Source organism: Psammomys obesus, unplaced genomic scaffold (assembly GCF_907164565.1).
Source record: "Psammomys obesus unplaced genomic scaffold, mPsaObe1.curated_primary_1811, whole genome shotgun sequence".
Taxonomy (NCBI): Eukaryota; Metazoa; Chordata; class Mammalia; order Rodentia; family Muridae; genus Psammomys; species Psammomys obesus.
In genome coordinates, this window is record NW_026591643.1 from 1,743,310 (window position 1) to 1,767,324 (window position 24,015).

A 24,015-nucleotide genomic window follows, 5' to 3' on the forward strand; every position below is an offset into this window, starting at 1 on the left:
ACGTTAGGTTAATGTCATTAGTAGTTTTTAAGAATTACTCCCCCCCCCTCTGACAACTTTTCTCCTCTTCAAGTAAATATAAGCACATACTTTAGGCCATAATTCAATGCTCTGATACAGGAAGTCTAAGCTAGAATATTTCAGGAAATTTAAGCTGTCAACATTATGAAAATTTTAAATATACATACTCTAAATGCTGAGTAATAACTTCATCTTTACAATGACCAAAAACTAGCCGATGTCAAGATTACCTCCTATAAGAGAGATGTCTAAAACTACACAAAGCAGCTGTACATTGCTTATTTTCTATTACACATAATATAAGATATTATCTATTTCTAACAAAACCATAAAAAAGAACAGGAATCATTGTTGCCACAGTATGACTCCTTTAAATTACCGAGCCCACCGGGGAAGGCCTTCCTAATCCACTTCCAGCGTGTGTCACAATCTGACAGAGGGGGAGGTGAGGAAGGCACTGCAGGCTCCTTACCCGTCGCCGGTGGTGCCGGAGCTCCCTGATGGTGCCTTCAGCCTGCTCCAGCTTAGCCCTGGCCTCATCACTCTGCTGTCTGATGGTGGCCAACTCCCGTTTTATGAGGTAGTTTTCCTCAGCCTCCTGGGCTCGTGTCACTTGTCCCTTAGGACATAATTTTTGTGTGTGTATAAAGCAATTTAGAATAGATTCATGAAAGACTGCCTTTTTGAGGTTTAGTTATTTTTTTGACATGTTAAAAAAAAAAAACTCAGAGAACAGAATAGCCTAGGTAATTATTAGCTAGAAGTTTGTTATTTTGCAAATTTGAGAAAACTAAATGAAAATTTCATCTGACAATCTTAAGAACAATTCTTAAGTCAATAAAATATGCAATTCATGCACTATTACTGAGTTGTACATGCAGGGCTAAAATGTTCACTGAACAGTGGTTGATGTCACAGAACCCACTGTTTGCCACTTGAAATAAATACTTTAAAATTAGGGTTAGCTTTAAAACGTGCAGAGATAGGCACCCAATTAATGATAATTACATTTATCAAAACATTAAGTATACAGCCATGTGCCAGCCCAATGAATTATTTCTTTAAAAAAAAATGCATGTGAAATTGCATGCATAAAATATGGATTTCTAAGTTTAAGATTTTCCTCAGAGGTTAGTGAAAAAACTAAAAATAAAAAATAAAATAAAAAAACTATACCTGTATCAATCTATCTGCCAAGGAAGCACTTTCCTACAAAAGGAAAAATTTAGGTAGAAATATAAGACAGGAAATCAAAGTGATAAAATTAGGAATAAGAAAGCATCCACAGCCAAATTCCATCTACTTTTCACTGCTAATTAAAATGGACATTTAAATTAAAAGTTAATTTTAATAAATTGTTATTTTTAAATTTAAATCTTAAAAAGCAAATATCAAAATAGGGACAGATTACACATAACCCTGTCTCTAAAAGAGACAAATCTTTCATTACTCGGACAAACAAGTACTTTTTCTTGAAAATATATTTCTCATCTTTATTAGGCCTAATCATATCATCAAACCACTTCTGTGGAAGGGAGAACGGCCCCGAGTCAGCAACCCCCACTCATGAGGCACGCCAGCACCTGGAGCACCCTCAGCAGGAAGGAGGACAGCAGGAAAGAGGAGAGAAGGAACCGCAGAGTTCAACTTAACTCTTAATAATCCATGGAGAACACTTTCCAGTTCAAGAAGTCAACTGAGACCTAAGTCCTTAGGGAATTCTAAGAGCCAGTGAAAACCTGGCACTTCATTCCTAGACACAAAACTCACTCCACCTTCTCAGACCTTCCTTATCCTTCCAAGGCCCACTGCAGTAACGCTTTCTCTACGGAAATATTGGACTCTAATGATGAAAGACACTTAGGTTACATATTTTACTGCAAGCTGAGTATTTGGTGGGGGCAGGGATAATAAAAATTAAAATGACTTAAGCTCAGTATGTATGTGGAATCATCAAAAAGTAAAATCGCTTTCCAAGCCACTTCAACACAATCCTCTTCCAATAGGAAGTACATTTGACTTGGTATAAAGTCTGCAACCATTACACCATCCACAAACCTGGAAGGAGTATCTTGTTCTTGTGTACCACTGTGTAATATAAAACAATGAAGGCTTCTAGAATAAAAGACAAACACTGCAAACTATGCCCCTTTCTAGCTATTTCTTTTTTGGATATTTATCTATGAATCTTCAGAGATTGTAAATAAACTACATAATGTCTTGAGTAGCAGATTCACACCAATTTATTCTCAACCTGTAGCTTCAAAAAGACTTCTGAGTTTGGCTGTTTTCAATTAAGGAAAATTCTTGGGTTGGTTGTTTTTAATTTTGAGATATAGTTTCATGCAGTCTAGGCTGGCCTGAAACTCACAGTACAACCAAGGATGACCTTGCACTTCTGACCCTCCTCCCTCCACCACTCACGTGCTAGAACTGTGAGCATACCATGTCCAGTTTATATGGTGCTGGGACTGAACTCAGGACTCTGTATATACTGCATGCCTTACTCAAGAAGACTCTTAAATTGTGTTAGTGAATTCACTCTCAAAAACACAACACAAAAGACTCCATCAAAAGCATAGTAAGAAAAATATGAAAATTTTTTCTTACTTTCTAGTTATCGTACATGAAATAGGAAGGAAAAACTATTAGTGGATATCAAGACAATTCTAACAACCAAAGAGTTATAAAACTACACGGTGTAGAAAATCAACATGAACACAGATTTTAAAATGGGGAACCAATCACTCTGACTAAATGTAAGGCTGTTGTATGCCTTAAAAGAGCCACTGCCATGCTCAGCACAGGGCCCAAAAGAGGATGCGCTTGAAGGTCATCTCTAAAACATCCCGCCAGAATGTATTTCCACCTAAGTCATCTATTCTTGAGGTTCTATGAAAAGAAAGCAAATGATGTCTCTAACAAAAACTTCTGTTATACCTTTCCATGGGTGTTCATTATTAATAACTAGCGAGCACAGTAAACTAGGGAAACTGAGGTCAGCACCACAGCTTGGGTGACAGCACCAAACTCTGTGAAGATGTTACAGTCAAACAATGAGCATTCAATAGAAACCAACAGCCGATTACTTACTTTCTCTAATGTTTCAATGCGCTGCTTTAAAAGCCTATTTTCTGTGCGTAACCTCTGCCAAGAAAAAAAAAAAAAAAAAGGTTGTTTGCAAGCATTCTTGAGAGAAAAAATAGATTCCTAAGTTCACAGCACTGGTAATGTGCCACCTTTTATAATCAGAAGTAACTGTAAGGAATGGTTACATTTATCAAACACTGCACTGTTGAAGGCTTAGAGTAAGAACACATGCCACAGGAGACATCACACCTGTCAGACCTCCTGCACTAAAGTTTAAACACTAACTGTAATAATAAACAGCCTTTGTTTTCCCAGCTATAATGGCTTATAACCTTTTCTTGTTGAGATTTGTTTCTCTTGTCTATGTGCAGGAGTCTTGGCTGCGTGTCTGTCTGCGCACCACATGTGTGTAGTGCCCAAGGAGCCCAGAAGAGGGTTTGGATCCCCTTGAAAATGGAGTTACAGACATCTGTGAGCCAACGGGATCTGAACCCCGGTCCTCTGGGAGAGAAGGGAAGGCTCTGGACCACTGAGCTAGCTCTCCAGCCTGACTTATACTATTCTTATTCTAACACCCCTTGTCTCCTACAGAGCTTTACAATATAATTAGCATTCAAATGTTAGTTGAACAAAAAGTAAACTTTAAATATGCGTGTTCATAGGATATCAAACTATTGCTTATACTACACCAATTTACATTCATATTACAAACAGCACAGAACAAAAAGGCTTACAGTATAAACAGCTAAAGGCATTTACCATGGGTTGTTTCTAATTTTAAAAATTAAAAAACTCTAATTACTAGTATTTTAAAAACACTGGCTACCGGTTGTTTTCTAATTAAGAAAATTAAAAACTCTAATTACTAGTATTATTATTCTGTGCCAGACGCTCCAATCTTATCAAGTTGCTATCAAGTGTTAAATATAAATAATTACACTCCCACAACTAATCTCCTGACATATTTCATATATTCTATCAACATAATTTACTACCCCATAAACTGTTCCTGAATTGTGTGTCTGTGTGTCTAGTGTAGTTCCAAGTGTGTGTACCATGTGCACATGCAGAACACACGGCCCCCACCGGAGCAGGAGGGCAGCTGAGCCAGCGCTCCCGCTCGCACTCCCAGCCTGGGCCGGGCTTCACAGGGTGCTTGCTGGAGACTCAGAATGCGCATGCGAGGAGACACTGCAGCACAGCCATTTCTGAACTGTTTACCCATGCTGTCTTTCCATTCTTGCAGGCTCTCAAGCTTCAAACCTCTTTCCTGTTTTGTACCCATTTCTTCCAGAGCTCAGTGCAGCTTTCCGTCCTACCTGTGACTCTCTCCTAGAAATGTCTTCCTCAGAAGAGTCTTCCATAAGACTTACATATAGCTTATATGACACACAAAAGCCTCAGTTTGAGAAAATAAGGAACTAAATGTTTCCATCTTATTAAGTGGCTCACAAATTAAAACAAACTTAGTTCCTACACAGGAGTGGGGGTTTTCTTGTTCTGTTCTCTAAAACATACTGAGTTAAGGGTTGAGAAGACAAAATAACAGTGTGAAGAGGAATTGTTCCCTATTTCTTGGCAGCTCCAACTATGCACAGCACAGCAGCTGCCATAAATTACAAATACTCTTACTATCCAGGAGCAACTGCCCTCCCTGCTCCAGAAGTATTCCCAAAGTTTTCTAAAGTATATTTTAACAACAAAAGGTAACATTTGTTTATCCTAAAAATTTATATTGTTAAATCCTAAGCACACAACAGTGTAAAAGTTCATTACAATAGACATCATACTAAAATAAAATTCAAAATATTCACCTGGCTTCCCATCTCCCAGTTTTTTGTTTGGTTGTTTGGTTGGTTGGTTTGGTTTTCTGTGTGTATCCCTGGCTGTCCTGGAACTCAACTCTGTAGACCAGGCCTCGAACTCAGAGAGCTCTGTCTCCCAAATGCTGGGATTAAAAGCATGTACCACCAGCGCCCACCTTAAATTTTCTATTTTCCTATAAAGTCAACATTCCCTCTAAACAAAAACAAAAAAAGAAAGACTCTAACCAAATGTTTTGGTACTGTCTTTAAACGATTCACTGTGTAGACATTTGTGTGGTACAATTTTTGTTTGTTTTGTTTTGTTTTGTTTTGTTTTGTTTTGTTTTGTTTTGAGACAGAATTTCCCTGTGTAGCCTTGGCTGTCCTGGTAGCCCAATCTGGCTTCCAACTCAGATATTCACCTGCCTTTTGGCTGTGCACCACCACACCCAGCTGTGAAAGGACTTTTTAATTAGCTGACAGGAAAGACTGCAAAGTTAATACACAGTATCCATTTCAGTGCTACTCTAAGTGTGTGTGTGTGTGTGTGTGTGTGTGTGTGTGTGTGTGTGTTTCATGTATATATGGGTTGCAGTTATAGACAGCTGTAAGCTGCCAATTCATACTGGATATTGAAGCCAGGGCCCCTGGAAGAGCAAGTTCTTTGTGATGGTTGAGCCATCTCTCTAGCCTCTCGGTGTTAAGTTTCAATTTTTTCTGTCTTTTCTTTTAGACTACTATGCACTATATTTTGAAAATTATACCTATGTATCTTATTTTAATATCTGGTCAAGGTGGGTCAGCAAGATGGCTCCATAGAAAGATGCTTACAGTAAGCCAGAGACCCAGGTTTGATAGCCTGTACCCACAGGAAAGAAGGGAAAAACTGACTCCCAGTCCTTTGACTTTGTGTGTATGTGATGAGACACATGCGTCTAGCATACGTGTGCACAGGAACACAGTAGACGCAAACAAAAAATACGTTTTGTTTTTCAAATCTCATAATTTCCCCAATTCTTGTTTTGTTTATCAATACCAAGCCACATATACTTCTGAACTCCCTGGGCACAAGACACACATGTGGTACACATACATGCAGTCAAAACACTTATTCACATAAAATAAATAAATCTAAAAGAAACTGCAAAAATTGGAGCCTGAGGGACTTGATAAAAAAAATGAAAACAGGATGGGAGCCAGGCAGGCCTGATGGTGTATACTGATAATTTCAGCTACTCAAGGAAGCTTAAAACAAAAACTGTAAGTTCAAGGCCTGTCTGGGCTACAAAGTGAATCCAAGGCCAGCTTAGACAATTTAGTGATCACCTATCTCAAAATAAAAACCAAAACACAGGCTGAGGATACAGCTCAGTCAGTGGTAAAGAAAGTACCCTAGAATTTGCAAGGCTGTGGGTATAACACCCAGCACTTACAGTATGGCAGTGAGGGAAATAAGACAAAAGAATTCAAACATGCAGATAAGAAGAAAGAACAAGAGGAGGAAGGGGAAGAAGGAAGGAAGGAAGGAAGGAAGGAAGGAAGGAAGGAAGGAAGGAAGGAAGGAAGGAAGGAAGGAAGGAAAATGGAGGAGGATGAGAACAACAACAAATAAAAATAGGGTTGGTGGGGAGCTGGAGAGATGGCTCAGGGGATAAGAATACTGCCTGCCCTTCCAGAGGTCCTGAGTTCAATTCCCAGCAACCACATGGTGGCTCACAACCATCTATAATGAGATCTGGTGCCCTCTTCTGACGGGGCAGGTGTACATGCAGACTGAACACTATATACTAGATAGATAGATAGATAGATAGATAGATAGATAGATAGATAGATAGAAAGAAAGAAAAAAAATAGGGTTGGTGAAACGGGCAAAAACACATGCTATCATAGCTAAGGATACTTTTTGGATCCACAGCACCATGTAAAAAGCTGGGTATGGCTGCATGTGCCTGGTACCCAGTAGTGAAGGTTAGAGAGAACATAGGTCCCAAGAGTTTATTAGTAGGTGAGCTGGCCCTGCACCTCGCTTGGGCAGAATAGCAGGACGGGCCCTGGTGGTGGGAGGGGGTGAACCAGCACCAAAGGAGAGAGGGCGGGTGAGTTGACCCTCCAGGCCCAGATGAGGTGGTAATGGCCTCTTGCCCTTCACCACCTGTGGCAGGCAGAGAACTGGCTATGTGCTCACGAGAGCAGGGGAGCTGGCCCTATCCCTAGCCTGCTGCAGCACATGAGTGAACGGGACTTGAGCCTCATCTGGACAGCAGAGTAGAGCTGGCCCTGGTGCAGCGGACACAGGTGAGTCAGCCCCGAGGGTGAGAGCACTGGAGACCTGGCCCTGCCACTCCTCTGTAGGTGGCCTGGCTGCAGGGGTGATGCCTTTACCCCCTCACCACCAGAGGAAAGAAGGAGACCTGAGAGCAGGGGTCATGAGAGCAGGAGAACTATCCCTGCCCCTCGGAGGCTGCAGGAGAGCGGGCCCTGAACCTGAACTGGGCAGCGTGGTGGAGTTGGATCTGGGGGCCTGGGTGCAGGTGAGCTGTCTCCAAGGACAGCAGGAGAGCTGTCATCAGGGCACTGGTCTAGCGACAGCAGTGTTAGAGAGCTCACTCTGGTGGTATGGATAAGGGAGAGCTGGTGGGCTAGCCAGCTAGCTACCACCCAGGTCCAGATCCAGGGCTCTGAACTGGCCCACCCCAAAATCTATACCATCTGGGAATGGTTGGGACGAATGAAAGGGCCAGTTCTGCTGCTTCAAAGCTTCAGGATCTCGGTGACACAGGGCAACAACAGGATAACTGGGAGGAGGATGGAATATTGATGTGTCACAAGCCAGAGGCCTTGAAGCAGACCAATGACTCGCTGCAATGAACATTTGCAGGTGAAGATGTGTGGACAGAGGGGTGTACTGTGGGACACACTGTGACACACTCCAGCTTCCATGATGGGATGTTCTCTGTGCTTTCTTGCTGAGGTTGTTTGTGTGTGTAGGTTAGGCAGCTGGCAGACCAGTAAGACACCAGCGCAGTGAGAGCAGACAAGGACACCTGTTGTCCTCCGTCCCCCACCAGCACATCCTCTAAACGTGTGCACATACACACACATGGAAATATTTTAAGATGAGCAAAGTTCCCTGGAGATTAGCATGTTTTATTCTTGTTTGTTTTCTCCTTTCAACATACTTCATTGTCTTAGTATGTTCTATTAATTTTCTAGTCAGATGGCTCTCAGTCGGCCACCACCTCCACAGCACATATGTCACTAATACTGAAGAGTACTGTGCGAGACATGTGAACTACAACTTCCCTAAGAAACAAGGCTTGTATTTAATTCTGAAAAGATAAAGCATTGGTTAAGGATTTTTTTTTTTTTTCTGAGAATGCCATTTTGATTCTGTATATACATGACTCAATTTTGTGTGAACTCTCTTTGAAAATAAGAACTGTTCACAGAACTGTGAATGAATGAACTGGTGAAATACAAGATGGTTCCCCATCCTCAGAGCCTTGACTTGCAGTTCTGCATGTTGAAAACATGTGATAACCTATTCTCTGTACACACTCAACAGGATGAAGACTTTTCCTTCAATAGGCTCCAGTGTAGGTGTGACTTACCCTACTCAGGGCCCTATAAGCAAAGCAAGCTAGACAGCAGCTGTGGAGAAAAGCCATGTTCAGACTTGCAGTTAGCAAAGAACAGACACAGAAATGTGAATGAGGTGGATCACAGACAGAACAGTAAAAATCTCGTAAGTCTCCTGAGAAAAACTGTACCAAAAATGAGCACTCATTCAATTAAAGCCATTTACAGACAAATAGTATTTTATAGCCATGTTCAGCAACACTTTCAACTCTGAGAGCACCAACAGCTCATAAGAATTCCTTGGCCTGAACCAGAGAGACAGGCTTCATCAGGAAAGGCACTAGCCATCACATCTGCTGCTTAGTCCCTGGGGCAGACATGGGGTGAAGAAGAAGAGCCAACTCCTTCAACTCATCCCCGAGTGCACCACAATGTGCACATGCACAGTCACACAAAAATAAACAGGAAGTGTAAGGAGAACTGTTCAGCTCTGCCAGGCACAGTGGCAAACGCCGACAATGTCAACCCTTGGAGGTGGCCCAGTAGGCTCAGAGGGACTCAGGGTACCCTACCTCAAGGAAAAAGAAGTTCTAGGCTTTTTGGAAGCATTGAGAAATGTACCCGACTTTACTGTGCTGAGCTGGCATTGTGCAAACGTTGACAGTTACGTCGTCTAAAGTCGTTACGCTCATTTTTCCTACTTGTACAAGGTTAACACACTGTACTAACTATGTGTGATCTTACCTACATTATTACAGAATCCAATAGTTTCTAAATTAAAATATCACTTCCTGGCTTACAAGAAGTGCAAATAAGAATTTCGGAGTAGTGCTGGAGAGATGGCTCAGAGGTTAAGAGCACTGGTTGCTCTTCCAGGTCATGAGTTCAATTCCCAGCACCCACATGGTGGCTCTCAACCACCTATAACATGATCTGATGTCCTCTTCTGGTGTGCAGGCGCATATACAGATACATAAAATAAATAAATAAATCTTAAAAAAAAGAATTTCAGAGTACACAAAATATTTATTTGTCCTTCAAACTGAAAATCTACCTGCTTTCTGAGGGTAATCCAAAATATGATGTTTGCTTAAAGACCAACTCTGCACTGGCCCAGGGCCGCAGAGATGCTGCGCAACAGTGAGGAGCTCATGGAGCAGCTTGGCCTGTGCGGCCAACCCCACCTTACTCGGCTCTGAACTGCACTACAACAAACCACCTTCTCCGAAGATTTTACAAATGCTTACAAGAACGTGGTTTCCATGGCTCTGTTTTCTCCTGAGGAACAAGTCAAAAAGGGGAAGAACTATCTCCTCTCAGCCACAAGGAACAGTAAGTTCGGTTACACCATCCTGCTTTCAACTACAGGAGGATACCAATAAACACAAATTTCATTCTAACATTTGTCAAAGTCCTGACTCTTCAGCAATTAAAAAAGAGCCCTGAGATACTTACTTTAATTTCAACTTGCTCTTCCATTTCTTTAGTTTTTATTGTAGTGTATTCTTTTTCAAGTCTAAAAAGGAAAAAACGTTAATTGTATATTTCATTCAAAAGTAGTTATGAAATTGTTTAAGTTAAAAGGACATATTAGTCGGGCATGGTGGCACACACCTTTAATCCCAGCACTTGGGAGGCAGAGGCAGGCAGATCTGAGTTCAAGGCCAGCCTGGTCTACAGGGTGAGTTCCAGGACAGCCAGGGCTACACAGAGAAACCCTGTACTGAAAAACAAAAGCAAAACAAAACAAAAAGGACATATTAACATAAAACTTCAGTTTTCCTCAAGATCTAACTTGAAATGATTCATGTGAGAAGAAAATAGCAGAGCAGCAGAATGGGCAGCGGAACAGCAGCAGAATGGGCAGGATGCAGGCAGAATAGGTAGAGGTAGGGTCCCTGCAGGTGACAGGCCATGGCAGAACCATTTCCAACCCGTGTACTGGACACGTGACAACACTGTTAGGAAATGAAAGTCACACAGCAAGGGAAGCAGATGGCTTTGCTCTGTGAACACTGAAGTACAAGGGAACAGTCATCATGGCTTCTGTACTTTGCTTTATAATTTCTAAGAAGAAAAATAAATATGGCAAAGTATAACAACTGTTAAAGCTAGATATAAAATATGGATATTTTTCCATACATCTGAATATTTTCGTGGTTGACAAAAAGATACTTAAGCTGGGTGGTTTGGGCACACACCTTTAGTTCCAGCACCCAAGGAGGCAAAGGCAAGCAGATCACTGTAAGTTCAAGGCCAGCCTGGTGTATGGAGTGAGTTCCAGGACAGCCAAGGCTACCAAGAGAAACCAAACAACCAAACAAACAAAAACTTAAAATAATGTATGAAGCTAAGCTAATGATGATAAACTATTCATTCCTTTAGAATCAAGCTTCATAAAAAGCAAAATAGAAGCCGGGCACGGTGGCACACACCTGTGGTCCCAGAATCAGGAGGCAGAGGCAGGAGAACAGTGAACTGGAAATTAGTCTGGGCTCCAGAAAAACTATGTCACAAGCAAGACAGAGAGAGGGCCAGTGAGATAAGTGTGGGCCAAACCAGATGATCTGTTTGTGAGTGCAAACACACAGAACAAATAGACGTAATAAAAAACTAACTAGAAGTTAAGGATAAACACCGGAGGAACAGAGCAAGAACCTGGAGGCGAAGGCAGCACCTGCACTCTGAATTCATATTAGAAGGGAAGGAAATATTTTATTTAGGAAAGGGAGGAAGGCAGAGATGGTGGCACACACATTCAGTCCTACTTTGTGTGAGGTTAGGTAGGCCTGCCAAAGTTCAAGGCCAGCCTGAGCTACAAAGTGAGACGCTGTCTCAAAAGAACAACCAACATCCTATTACCATAAGTGCTGGTATCATTCAGAAGCTTCAGTGACATGAATTCTAAGCACGCCATTAGGGTAAGAATCATCTCAGCACCAGAAGCTAGAAGAGTAATAGCTATTTCTCTTTTAAATTATTTATTTATTTATTTATTTATTTATCTATCTATTTATTTGTTTGTTTGTTTATTTATTTATTTACTTACTTATTTATTTATTTCACACGTGAGTGCTCTATCTGTATGTACACCCGCATGCCAGAAGAGGACATCAGATTCTAGTACACATGGTGGTTGTGAGCCACCATGTGGGTGCTGGGAATTGAACTTAGGACCTCTAGAAGAGAAGACAGTGTTCTTAACCTCTGAGCCATCTTCCCAGCTCCCTTAATTAATTGTTAAGAGAGAAAAAAAATTAAAGCAGGAACTGAGATTGCCTATCTTGAATTTTTTTAATGAGGCATGTGCCACACAAATCTCCTCTAGGAAGGAACAATACAAAGATGAAACCTCCATCCATGCTGCTATTTGTGCTGCCGCACACGCCAGGGACACGGGGTGGAACTTTGAGGAAAGCATGTCCGTGGCCAGAGCCACTAAATTTGTTTTTATTATAGCATGTCAGGCTTTGTGTACAAACCGGTGGTAGAGTATGTACCTCACTCCCCAGCACCACGGGTAATGACAGTGAACACTAAAAACATCTAAAAACGCTTACACACGCATGTACTACTAACCCCCACAGATGGAAAGAAGGGCTTAGAAGTGAGATTCAGGGCTCCCGTGCCCCACCATTAAACTCAGAACACAGTCTAACGTTACCTTGTACTGAAGACAATGCTACCAAATAAGGCAAACATTTATACTAAGGAGGAAAACTGTACTTTCCACCAGATGGTCCCCACGTCCACTGAACAGCCTGTGCATTTTACTAAGTTCCTTAACTAGATCATACAAAATACTTACTTTTTCATTTTTTTTGAGTTGTATTTGATTTGGTAAGCTGACTGGATTAATTTGTCTGGGCCACCGTCAAATTGATGTGGAATGACTTTCTGAAAGTGCTGAGAAACAATAAGTGAAAAACAACATTATTAGCAGCAGTGGCCGTCAGCGGCGGATCTGGCCGTCAGCGGCGGATCTGGAGGCAGCTGGCGCCCAGAACTGACCCACCTGCAACATCCCCTCCATGTCGAGCTGCAGTAACTCCGCCTGGTTCATCTGGAGAAGCGCTAGGCCCACTCGAAACACTATTTCCAAGCCCTGATGAAGCAAATAAAGCCAAGTTTATTCACTCCTTCATCGACAAAAAATTAAGCATTCAAAATAATATCAAGGAAAGCACTTAAGGATGTAAACGAAGGCCCAGCAAATGCATTCTGCAGAGTTGGACAGCAAACCTGTCTGACTTGATGGCCCAATGTCCCTTTACAACTGCTCCTCTCTACCATGTAGCCCACAGCTGACACAAACACATGCAAAAATGGGCGGGGCTTTGTCTCAAGAAAACATATTAGAAGACAGATTTGATATGGGAATCACAGCGCGGAGTAAGTGGATTGTTTGCCAACTCCAGTCCAAGCTAAATTAGATAAATCAAATGAACTGATCCTTTCAAGAAGTAACTAACAATATTACATTCAAACAACGGAAGACAAAGATCACCACCATGTCACTGACACCCAAGGCACAATGGGAAAGCATTCACAGAACAGATAACTACAGGACTGATTGTTTGGAAAAGAGATGAACTACAACAGTGCTAACTGCGTGGGAGAATTTACTTCTCATTTACTCTCACTGTATCCTTCAAGGGTAATAACGAGGATGAATTTGTTTATATTTGAATCCTTGACCGTGACTGTACCGAGCAGCTGTAATGTCTACATTCAGGCACTCAAACTCCCTGTAAGACGAAGGATAAGCTTCCTCATCCGTCATCTAACAAATGGAGATATTACCAGAACCTACCCAGTAAGGCTATTATGAGGCTTTAATGAGATGCGTTATGAAAGCAGTGCAGTGGGGACACTAGGGCAGCTCTCTAATTTCTCCCTGCACTATTCTTGCTCTAATTAACACAAGACTCCTTCATTCTGTTGTTATTCCCAGTCTGCTCACTTAGACTTACCTCAGACATAAAGATATCAAATATCCTTGTTGCAATTGGAAGTGGAAAAGTTGTAAGAAAGATAGTCAAGAACCAAGACGATGCATACATGGATGTATGGAAACTCTGCGATTGAAAATGTACAAAGAGCTCTGGAAGACACTCCTAGAGAAAAGAATAGTTCAAACAAAATAAAATGGAGAGTTTCAAACCAGATTATCCCTAGGTAAGCCTACACCAAATACAAAGAAGAGCTAGAATAACATGAAAACTCAAATACAGAAATCGACACTTTGAGTTAACAGCTTCAATCTAGGAAGGACAAAGAAATGACACGGAACTGGAATTTAAGGTATATCTTAACATTTGATTCACTGAGAAGAAAAACTAAACCATAACCAAACCAAATATCCATCCCCGCATAAATACTGTGCTGGGGCTGGAGAGGTGGCTCAGAGGTTAAGAGCATTGGCTGTTCTTCCAAAGGTCCTGAGTTCAATTCCCAGCAACCACATGGTGGCTCACAACCATCTATAATGAGATCTGGCACCCTCTCACCCTCTTCTGGTGTGTAAGTGTATAAGCAGGCAAAACACTGTATACATAATAAACAGTGTTGAGAAAACAAAGCCATAAAATGTTTATTTTTTGACATTTTCTTCGTGAGTACAGTTGTTTGAGATCTTCTATACTTAACTGTATTATTTCTAAAAACCTTCTAAAATGGAAGATGCCATGCTGAACTTCCAAGCACTATATACCATCAGTTCTCCATCTTAATTCCCAGAGTAGAAAAGTAGATGATTTTCAACAATGTTTTAATATGCATAGGACCAAAAGCTTAAGGTATCAACAAACAAAATTACTATTTCAGAAAAGAAAAATTACCTCAAGATGTATTCTGATTTTCTTTCTTAAAATGTAAGAACATTTCATATCCCATTTTTTATAAAATACAGGATTTCATAATTCCAGAGAAAGGTGACTCTCAAAGTTGACTCTCAGCCAGGAGGTGGCACACACCTTTGATCCCAGTACTGGGGAAGCAGAGGCAGGAGGATTTTCCGAGTTAAAAGCCAGCCTGGACAGCCAGGGCTACACAGAGAGACCTTGTCTTGAGAAACAAACATACAACAACAAAAAACCTGCCTCTCTTATCAGCCAAAATGCTGACCCATATTCTAAAATTCTTTCCACCTAACCTAAATGTAAATAAAGTAGAATACTCATACTTTTCTCCTAAAGAACCACACAAAAGGGTTATTTACTTATAAATAAAATTTTAAATTAAATTAAAAATAAAAACCAAATCCAGAAAGGTAAAAAATTTCAAAAAATAAAAAATAAATGTTTTTCACCAGGTGTGGTGCACACACCTTTAATCCCAGCACTCAGGCGGCAAGAGCAGATAGATCTCTGAGTTTGAGGCCACCCTGGTCTATACAGCAAGTTCTAGTCCAGCCAAGGCTATATATAGTGAGACAAAAATAAAAGATTTCCACTTGACTTTGAGTCCAGTGCTCTTCAGCTTTATAGTGACTTCTAAACAATTTGAATCTTAAGCTAGTTACATAAAATTATGGGCGCATGCAAAAAATATAAAAAAGATCAAAGGACAGGGGAAAGATACAATGAACGGGGAAAGGAGCCTCAACAGCGAGGGCTCAGAGCGCCTACCACAGCAGGAACACAAGCAGCAGCACGCGGCTGAGCCGTGGCAAATCTGGCGCCAGTGCTTCAGGTCTGAGGGGGAAGCCTCAGCCCGTGACTGGCTTGTCGAAATAGGTCTAATCGTGTTAAACTGACCAGCAAGTCATCATGGGATTAAAGCTCTTTTTGTCAACTGTTGCTATGTCTTTTTTTTTTTTTTTTAACGTGTTTAACTATTTTGCCTGCATGTACCTATATGCACTGTGGATGCCGCCTGCCCGTATTAGCCAGCAGGGGGCACCAGATTCCCTAGAACAGGACTTAATGGGATCTGCAAGAGCACCAAAGGTTCTTTAAACCACTAAGCACTTGCTTCTATGCTTTTAACATAAAATTCACCATGATGACTTTCAGAAAATGGCGTAAAAATGGTAAAGGTGAGCTTTTACCTGTATCATGCTTTCAAACTGGTACATACAAAGGCCCAGTTCTGCCATACTTGGTTTAAAAAGTTCACGAAGTCTGTAGTCTTGCATTAATTTAACAAATACACAAAAAGCTTCTTCTTCTGGCATCTGTTTTAAAAAGAAAAAAATACTACCAACATTTCACGATACACAAATAAACAAAATCATATTTAGACAAAGTATCACTCATTTTTTTCTTCTTCTGATGAATGTGCTTGTTCATGGAGGCCAGAGATGAACCCTGGCTGCCACATTCCTTGGGCTCCATACATCCTGTTTTCTTGAGACAGTCCTCTCACTGGCCCGGGGCTCGCTGAGCAAGCCTTCCTAACACGGGGAACATGCACATGAGGCATGCACACCAGCACACTCAGCTTTTTCACATGGGTCTGGACACTGAACATGTATGTAACATAAAGAAGATTTTATATGAAACTTTATTTTTATCATCCTTGGTTGGGGAAGGATCATCAAATGCTGATGAGTGAAATTTAAGAATAGGTGAAAAGCTTTTGTATGATAAATTGGCACAATTGTATATTAAGAAATAAAGGTGGAGGTTGGGAAGATGGCTCAGCAGTTAAGATCTCATACTGCTCTTAGAGGAGCCCAAGTTTGGTGTCAGTGCCCTTGTCAGGGAGCTCACAAATGCCTGTAACTGCAGAAAACTCAGCACCTCCTTCTGGACGCCACAGGCACCACAGGCATGTACACAAACCCCCACACACAGATAATTAAAGCATAAAAATCTTCAAAAGCATAAAAAGGAAGAGGCAGAAGTCAGAGAGCTGGCAGGACGGCTCGGCAGTTAAAGGCGCTTACCAAGCCAATGATTCCGGTTTCGTTCCTGAAAGAGGCCAACCTGCAAGCTGGGTCTACACTTTACACATGTAAAAGGTTTGGAATCATTTTTTTCAAAATAGGAAGCCGGGCCTGCAGCTCAGCGATAGTGCATGCAAGGCCCTAGGCTCAGGCTCTACCAAAGAAGAGAGAAGAAGAGAAGAGGACGAAGGGAGAAGGAGGAAAGATAAAGTAGTTCAGGATCTTAAATTTCATTTGGTGGTAAGAGTATGTCCTTTTACTTTCAAAGTGCAAATGTAAATGACTAAGTACGTTATGCCTAGGGAAATAAAAAAAACTGCCTAACTCAGTAAACTGAAGGTTTTGGGTTGGTTGGTTGGTTTTTTTTCTTCCAGAAGGTTTCTCTGTGTAGCCTTGGCTGTCCTAGACTCACTTTGTAGACCAGGCTGGCCTCAAACTCACAGAGATCCACCTGACCCTGCTTCCCCAAGTGCTAGGATTAAAGGCGTGTGCCACCCTGCCAGGCTTGAAGATGGTTTTTAAGTTCTCTAGCTGACTTTGAGAAGCTTAGACAGTTACTATTCCACGCATTAACTCACCTGCATGAGCAACAGTCCAACTATGAACGCACTGCCTTGACAGTAACCAACCTCTCGGTCCACCAAGGAGTACGCCTGAAAAGGAAAACATGCTGTTCAAATACTTCAACGTGTATATTGCATCTTCCTTCTCCAAAAACCTAAAATTGGTGAGACAGTTAAATTAAAAATCCATTTATTTTTTTTAGAAAAGCTCTTGCTTACTTGCTGCAGGTGTTATTCTATAAATATTTAAAAAGCAAATGGCTTATTACATAACATTTCCTTTGACAATTTCCCAATTAGAAAGTGGCAGCTCTATAACCTGGGCATGGTGGTGCACACCTGTCCAGGAGAGCCAAGGCTACACAGAGAAACCCTGTCTCCAAAAACCAACAAAAAAAGAGAAGAAGAAAAAGGAAATGGCCACTCCTAAGGACAAAGAAAATAAAGCAGTTTATACTCAGAAAGGTGGGGGAGCCTAAAAGGCGAGTGAAGTTTTTATCTGATAGAGACAAACAGTACAATTAAGGTAAAACAACAAAATTCAAATGACTTCAACTGGTGTTTCACAGAGGTAGGTGGAAGAAAAAGAAACCATGGAAAGGCAATATTAAAGAGGCAACAGCAGGTTTTTAAAGGGCTGAGAACACTAACAACTAGGACCATTATCACAGGTCAGGAAGCTGACACAGTCTGAATTATTCTCGTGAAGAATCCTGCAACGGTCAAGGAGAGTGGGTTCCTTTTTGTCAGCTACTGGTATATAAGATGAGTTGGGGAGCTGGGTATGTGGTGCAGGCCTTTAACTCTAGCACTCAGGGAGGTGGATCACCATGAGTTCAAGGCCAGCCTGGTCTACAACGAGGGTCCAAGATAGCCAAGGCTACACAGACAAACGCTAAAAAAGGTGTTGGAGTACACTATGTAAAAATTGCCCTTATATATTATTTTCAAATGCTGGTTTCTGTACCAGCAGAAAGCGAAGTACAGGCTGGACTTTGACATTGTTATTCATTGGCTGCATCATATTTTGTAAACAGTCCCTCCAACGCCTTTTGCTTGGTTTCATAAAGAGCTGAACGGTCTATAGCAAAGGCAGGAAAGGGAGGCAGGACTTCTCACAGAGACAGGACTCTAGGAAAGAATGAGGCATGAGAAATCACCAGCCAGACGCAGAGAAAGAGTTAACAAGCCACATGGAAGAATGCACACTAGTATAAAGGGGTTAATTAAGTTATTCGAGCTAGTAGAAAACAAGGCCAAGCTTTCATAATTAATAACGGGTTCCATGTCATTAGTATGTCTGATGGGTAGAGACAGCTCAGCTATAAGGTGATGAATGTTCTAATAAGTTCTCCAGAATGAAAGAAAAAAGTGCGCTGAAACTAAAGTGTGCTGCTCAAGCCCCTGATTACCATGATGCGAGCTCACACTAATTATGGAAATGTATAATTTCAACCCTTCACAAATTCATTTCATTAAAAAAAATGAATAGTCCTTACCTTCATTACATTAAATAAAACCTCCTGCCCAAGACTATCTTTTTCCTTAAAAAAATTGTGTTCTGGGTAAGTTCTAGCAATGTCCCTTCGGATCAACTTTTCACAAGGTGAAGTCATTTTCAGGAGTTCTGAGTACTGGTCCTTAACAGGCATACTCTGGGCATCACATAAAAGCTGCCACACTATCGCTCTGAAGTGGTGAGGTATCCCTTTACGAACAAGCTCCTAAAACAAAACAAAAGCAGAACTTTTAAACATCTCATGCCTTGTAACCCAAGAGTTCTGGGGAGAGGACTGCCACAATGGAAAACTTTATCAAACTTATAATCCACAAAGTTTGTTTAATAATAAACTATGACGTTCTTTAACAAGGCTAAGGTTTGGCCCTGCTGATCAGGGGTCTACAAAGCCATGGATAACCTGTCAGTCCCCTAAGAATGTGGCTTTTAAAGGTGCTAAGGCCCTGACACATTCCATGCTCCCACACCCTCACATCCAAAGGGCTGCCGCAGCGAAAGAAGGGCAGAACGCTGAAGTGGGAGATTCTGATTTCTCGGAAGACTCGGTTTGTGTTATGTGATGTTTTGCTGGAAGCTGTCTTGAATTTATAAAATGGAATTTAATTTCTAAATTAATTTTCAACCTTGAATTTCTTCAAACCAGAGCTTTTTATTTCAGCATGGATGATAAAGGCATATAAAGACAACCTGTTCCTAACACAGCTCAGAAGTAACTAGAATCTTCCTGTTTTTCCTAAAACCATGCCTGATATTCTCTGGGATTAAAAAAAAAAAAAAAAATCTCCAGTAAACAATGAAAATACCTTTACTTGCTTTTCTTTCTTCTTGCGCACATCATCCCATTCATTCACAATTCTTCCCCAAAGAACCCAAGAGTCTTCCTCAAGGTGGCTGAGGTTGCTGGAAGCTGACGAGCTGGATACAAGGGAGGAGCCACTGTTTCTTCTTGACCCATTCACAGATCTTAGAGACTTACTGTCTGTCTCTATCAACCTAAAACAGAATTAAGATGGTTTGAGATAGCACTTCACATGCTACTACATAAGGTAAGGGTAACATTTAAAACTTCATTAGAATAATTAGTTTTTTGTTGTTGTTTTTTCAAGATAGGGTTTCTCTGTAGCTCTGGCTGTCCTGGAACTCACTCTGTAGACCAGGCTGGCCTCGAACTCACAGAGATCCTCCTGCCTCTGCCTTCTGAATGGAATAAAGGTAAGTACCTTCATGCCAGCTTTAAAATACGCTTTAAATCAGGTGTGGTGGCACACACCTTTAATCCCAGTGCTTGGGAGGCAGAGGCAGACAAATCTCTGAGTTTAAGGCCAGCTTGGTCTACAAAGTGAGTTCCAGGACAACCAAGACTACACAGAGAAACCGTATCTCAAAAACAAACAAACAAACAAACAAAAAAAAAAAAAAAAACCGTTTTAACAATTTTTGTTTGGTTGAAATCTGCAAGTGTTGCACTTTTTCACTATGCATAGCAGTTTAAAAACTGAAGTAGTAAGGTATATTATAAGCATGCTAGCACAGTCAGCCCCGTTATAATTCATATTCTTACCACTGTAAATAAATTAAAAAAAAGAAGCCAGTGAGAAGGCTGAGCAGAAGGCTCAGCAGATAGAGCACTTGCTGCCAACTCTGACAACCCAAGCTCAATCCCCAGTGCTCACACAGTGGAAGACAAGGACTGCCTCCGCTGGGCTCTCTGACCTCCACCTGTGTGAAGAGAGCTGAGCACAGCAGTTCACACCAGTTCACACCGACAGCCGGAACAGACACCACTCAAAAGGCTGCAGCAGGAAGTGCACCTACCAAAGATTTCTAAGACCTGCCTGGGGAAGCTCACGAGCAGCCCACGGATAGTAAAATGGCTCACCAGGTAAAACACTTGCTAATGCCTGTGCTCAGTATCTGGGGCTCGCCAGGAAGAAGGGGAGAACAAAGTGTCCTCTGATTGACACACATGTGGCCTCAATAAAGAAATGACAGACAGACAGACAGACAGACAGACCGGTGAGTGAATGAAGGGCTGTCATTTAAAGATGTTTTAAAATCAAATTAGGGAAGTCAGGGGAGGAGTAGCTCTATGGGAAAAAGAACAGATATTTTAAAAACCTCAACAGAATCTATGGATTTACTAATCCTTAAACCCTATTAAGTTTACTCTCTTACCAGATCTAAAAAGTAATGATTAACCAAATCCCTTCTCTTTTTTCCTGTTTCACATATGTATGTAAACAAAGTATCTATACTTGCAATTGTATGTTATACACAGATGTGGCAAAACCAGGCCCAGACTCCTAGCCAGTGACAATGCGCAGAGCACTCTCCTGAATTCCGTAAGTCTGCTTGTCCTGTGAAGCTGGGGCTTTTCTCTAAAAGATCCCTGTTGCTTTTGACTTTGCAGTCCTGTCTTGGGCTCCTTTCTGAAGAAAGATGGTTAAGGAAATGTAAAACATCTACTCCAGCCAGGTGGTGGTGGTGCATACCTTAAACCTAGCGCTCAGGAGGCAGTCAGATCTCTGTGAGTTCAAGGACAGTCTAGTCTACAGAGTGAGTTCCAGGACAGCCAAAGCTCTGTGTAATGTAGAAACCCTGTCTTAAAAAAGCAACAACAAAAAGAAAACCCTGTATAGCTACATATGTCATAATAAACTACACTATATTATTAATTTTAGAAACAAGTTCTATCCTTATTTGGAAAAAAAAAATATTTTCCATAACAAAAATTTAAAAATTTCCCAAATACTGTTAGAAGCAAAATATAAGGGGAGATAAGAAATGGGCAAAAAGCACCTGAAGAAGGTTCAATGTCTTTACACAACACAGACACATAATATAAACCACACTAACCACACATGAACATGGCTGAAACCCTAAGGTCTCAAGATACCAAATGCCAGGCAGCATGGAGCTAATGTGGTTCTCACAGACCAGCATCAGAATAATAACTGGATGGACTTGCAGATCTCTCTCCTTTCACTCTCCCTCCATTCCCCAGGGACTCCCCCAAACCCTCAGCAGATGCAATTCCCCTTCCTGTAGAACCACTCAGCCCTAGCTGAGCCCTAGGGCACACCCATTCTTTCATGGCAGCCACCAACACCTTGAGGTACTCTCTTCCTGGGACCCCAAGTGAGCACCCCTGGATGCTGGGATGGAGTGACTTTCACTTTCCGTCCTGTCCTCCATTGCAATCTCTCTAGTCTTATACAGCAGTCTGCACCTAAGTGCCTCTCCTCCAGAGAACCGAGCAGCACTGCCAGCTTTCCTCCTCACCCTACCAGGGAACCCACAGTCACCCTTTCCTAAGATCCAGAAAGGGCACCAGAAACCAAAGGATGGAACCCCTTCCCAACAAAGACAAGAGCAGACATCAACGTCTACAGCTCCTCAACCATCCCAGCCCCCAATGCCTAGACATTAGTGCAAAAACACAATCATTAACACCCGCAGCAACTGGCTTCCACCAGGACCCACTAACACTACTACAGTAGCCCTGAGGAAGGCCACAGAGCTGAAGCCTAAGACAAGAACTTTAAGACAGCAATTAGGAATATGATTAAGGGCCAAAAACAGGTACAAATGAATCCTTTAAAGAAGTCTAGAAACACAAACAAACACTAGAAGAAAATGAGTAAATCAGTTCAAGACTTGAAAGTGCAAAGAGAATCTTAAAGAAAACCCAAACAGAAAAATTGGAAGCTGGATGGTGGTGGCATACTCAGACAGGGGGATCGCTGTGAGTCTGAGTAGAGGCCAGCCTGGTCTACTAAGCAAGTCCAGGACAGCAAAAGCTACACTGAGAAACCCTGTCTTAAAAAAAAAAAGTAAAATTGAAAAAGAAAAATTTAGGAAATCAAACCAAAACGTCAGAGATAAGCCTCACCAAACAGAGTATAAGACATGGAAGAGAAAATCTCAGGTTGAAGACAAAGTAGAAGAAACACCAATACCTCAGTCAAAGAAAATGTTAGATCTAAAAATATCCAGGAAAAGACGATAACCACCACAATGAGCAGCACCAAATCAAAGGCACAAAAAATATTTTCAACAAAATCATAGAAGAAAATTTCCCTCACCTAAAGAAGGGGGTCCCCTACCAAGGTACAAGATGCATACAGAACACCAAGTAGACAGGACAGAAAAGAAATTCCAGATGACACATAATAATTAAAATACTAAACAAACAGTACAAAGACAGAATAGTCAAAGCTATAAGGGAAAAAAGATCAGATAACATGAAAAAGTAGATTCGTTAAAATAACAACTGACTTCTCAATGGTGACTCTAAAAAGCCAGACAAATTCTAGGAGACCACAGACACCAGCCCAGATTGCTATGTCTAGCAAAACTATCAATCACAATATATGGAGAAAAGAAAATATTTCATAATAAAACCAGGTTTAAACAGTATCTAGCCACCAATCCAGCCCTATAGAGCCACAAGGGAAATTTTAATCTGAAGAAGTTAACCATACCCCACAAAACACAAGGAGGAATACATCATCCCAAACCAGGAAATCAAAGAGGGAGGAAAACCACACCATTAACAACAAGGATTAATAAACACCACTCATGATAACCCTCAATATTAACGGTTTCAATTCCTCCAACAGAAGACACAGCCTAACAAGATGAGTGAGAAATCAGAAGCCATTCTTCTTGCTTCATTCAATAAACACACATTACATCAAGGAGAGACATTACCTCAGGGAAAAAGGATGGAAAAACATACACCACGCAAATGGACCCAAGAAGTAAGCAGATTTATAGTTATTTCCATAGCTGACAAAAATAAGACCTCAAAACAAAATTAATCAGAAGAGACAGGAAAGAACCTACATACTCAAAGAAAAACCTACCAAGAGGATATTGTGATTCTAAACATGTATACATCGAACAAAAGGACTCCCAAGTTTATAAACAAACAAACAAAAACACTATTACAGGTAAAATCACATACTGACCCTGACACACTGATGAGTGTGTCATAAACTTCAATACCCAACTCTCGCCAACAGGCCATCCAGACAAAAACTAAAGAGTTTAATAGCATCATAAATTTAATGTACTTAACAAATATTTTCAGAACATTTTAGCCCAGACTCCGAAAAGTATGCTTTCTTCTCAGCAGCACATGGAACATCCTGCAAAACTGAACCACATACTTAAATACAAAGCATATCTGAATAAATGGAAGAAAACTGAAATAATACTCTGCTTCCTATCAGACTACCACTGTTTAAAGTTGGACATCAACTAACAACTCACCAGTAAAGAATGAGGCAAGACAGAAATCAAGAAAGAAATTTAAAACTTTTCCAACTGAATAAAAATGAAAACACATTTACAAAACTATGAGCTGTAATCAGGGCAGTCACAACACTAAGTGCCTTCCTAAATAAACTGGAAAGATCTCATCTTAGCAACTTAGAAAGCTTTGCAACAGGAAGAACTAACACCCAAAAAGAGTAGACAGCAAGGACTAACGGAAGTCAGGCTGAAGTCGTCCAGGTACAAACACACAAATACTAAGTTTCA

General features: G+C 41.1%; 1 protein-coding gene across 6 annotated transcripts in view; it reads right to left on the bottom strand.

Annotated features, from left to right (window-relative positions):
• The window catches only part of Evi5 (ecotropic viral integration site 5), a 151,589-nt gene that overhangs the window by 68,320 nt on the left and 59,254 nt on the right, over positions 1–24,015 (bottom strand). For 4 of the 6 annotated variants that reach the window (XM_055611559.1, XM_055611558.1, XM_055611560.1 and 1 more), the window contains 11 exons: positions 19,272–19,461; positions 18,449–18,673; positions 16,965–17,039; positions 15,547–15,672; positions 13,469–13,612; positions 12,511–12,600; positions 12,304–12,401; positions 9,951–10,011; positions 3,115–3,168; positions 1,198–1,230; positions 494–640 (listed from right to left, as the gene is read on the bottom strand). In XM_055611559.1, coding sequence (XP_055467534.1) covers positions 494–640; positions 1,198–1,230; positions 3,115–3,168; positions 9,951–10,011; positions 12,304–12,401; positions 12,511–12,600; positions 13,469–13,612; positions 15,547–15,672; positions 16,965–17,039; positions 18,449–18,673; positions 19,272–19,461 — 1,243 coding nt within the window. The remainder of the gene's footprint in view (positions 1–493; positions 641–1,197; positions 1,231–3,114; positions 3,169–9,950; positions 10,012–12,303; positions 12,402–12,510; positions 12,601–13,468; positions 13,613–15,546; positions 15,673–16,964; positions 17,040–18,448; positions 18,674–19,271; positions 19,462–24,015) is intronic. The other 2 variants (XM_055611561.1, XM_055611562.1) reach the window with 2 other exon arrangements.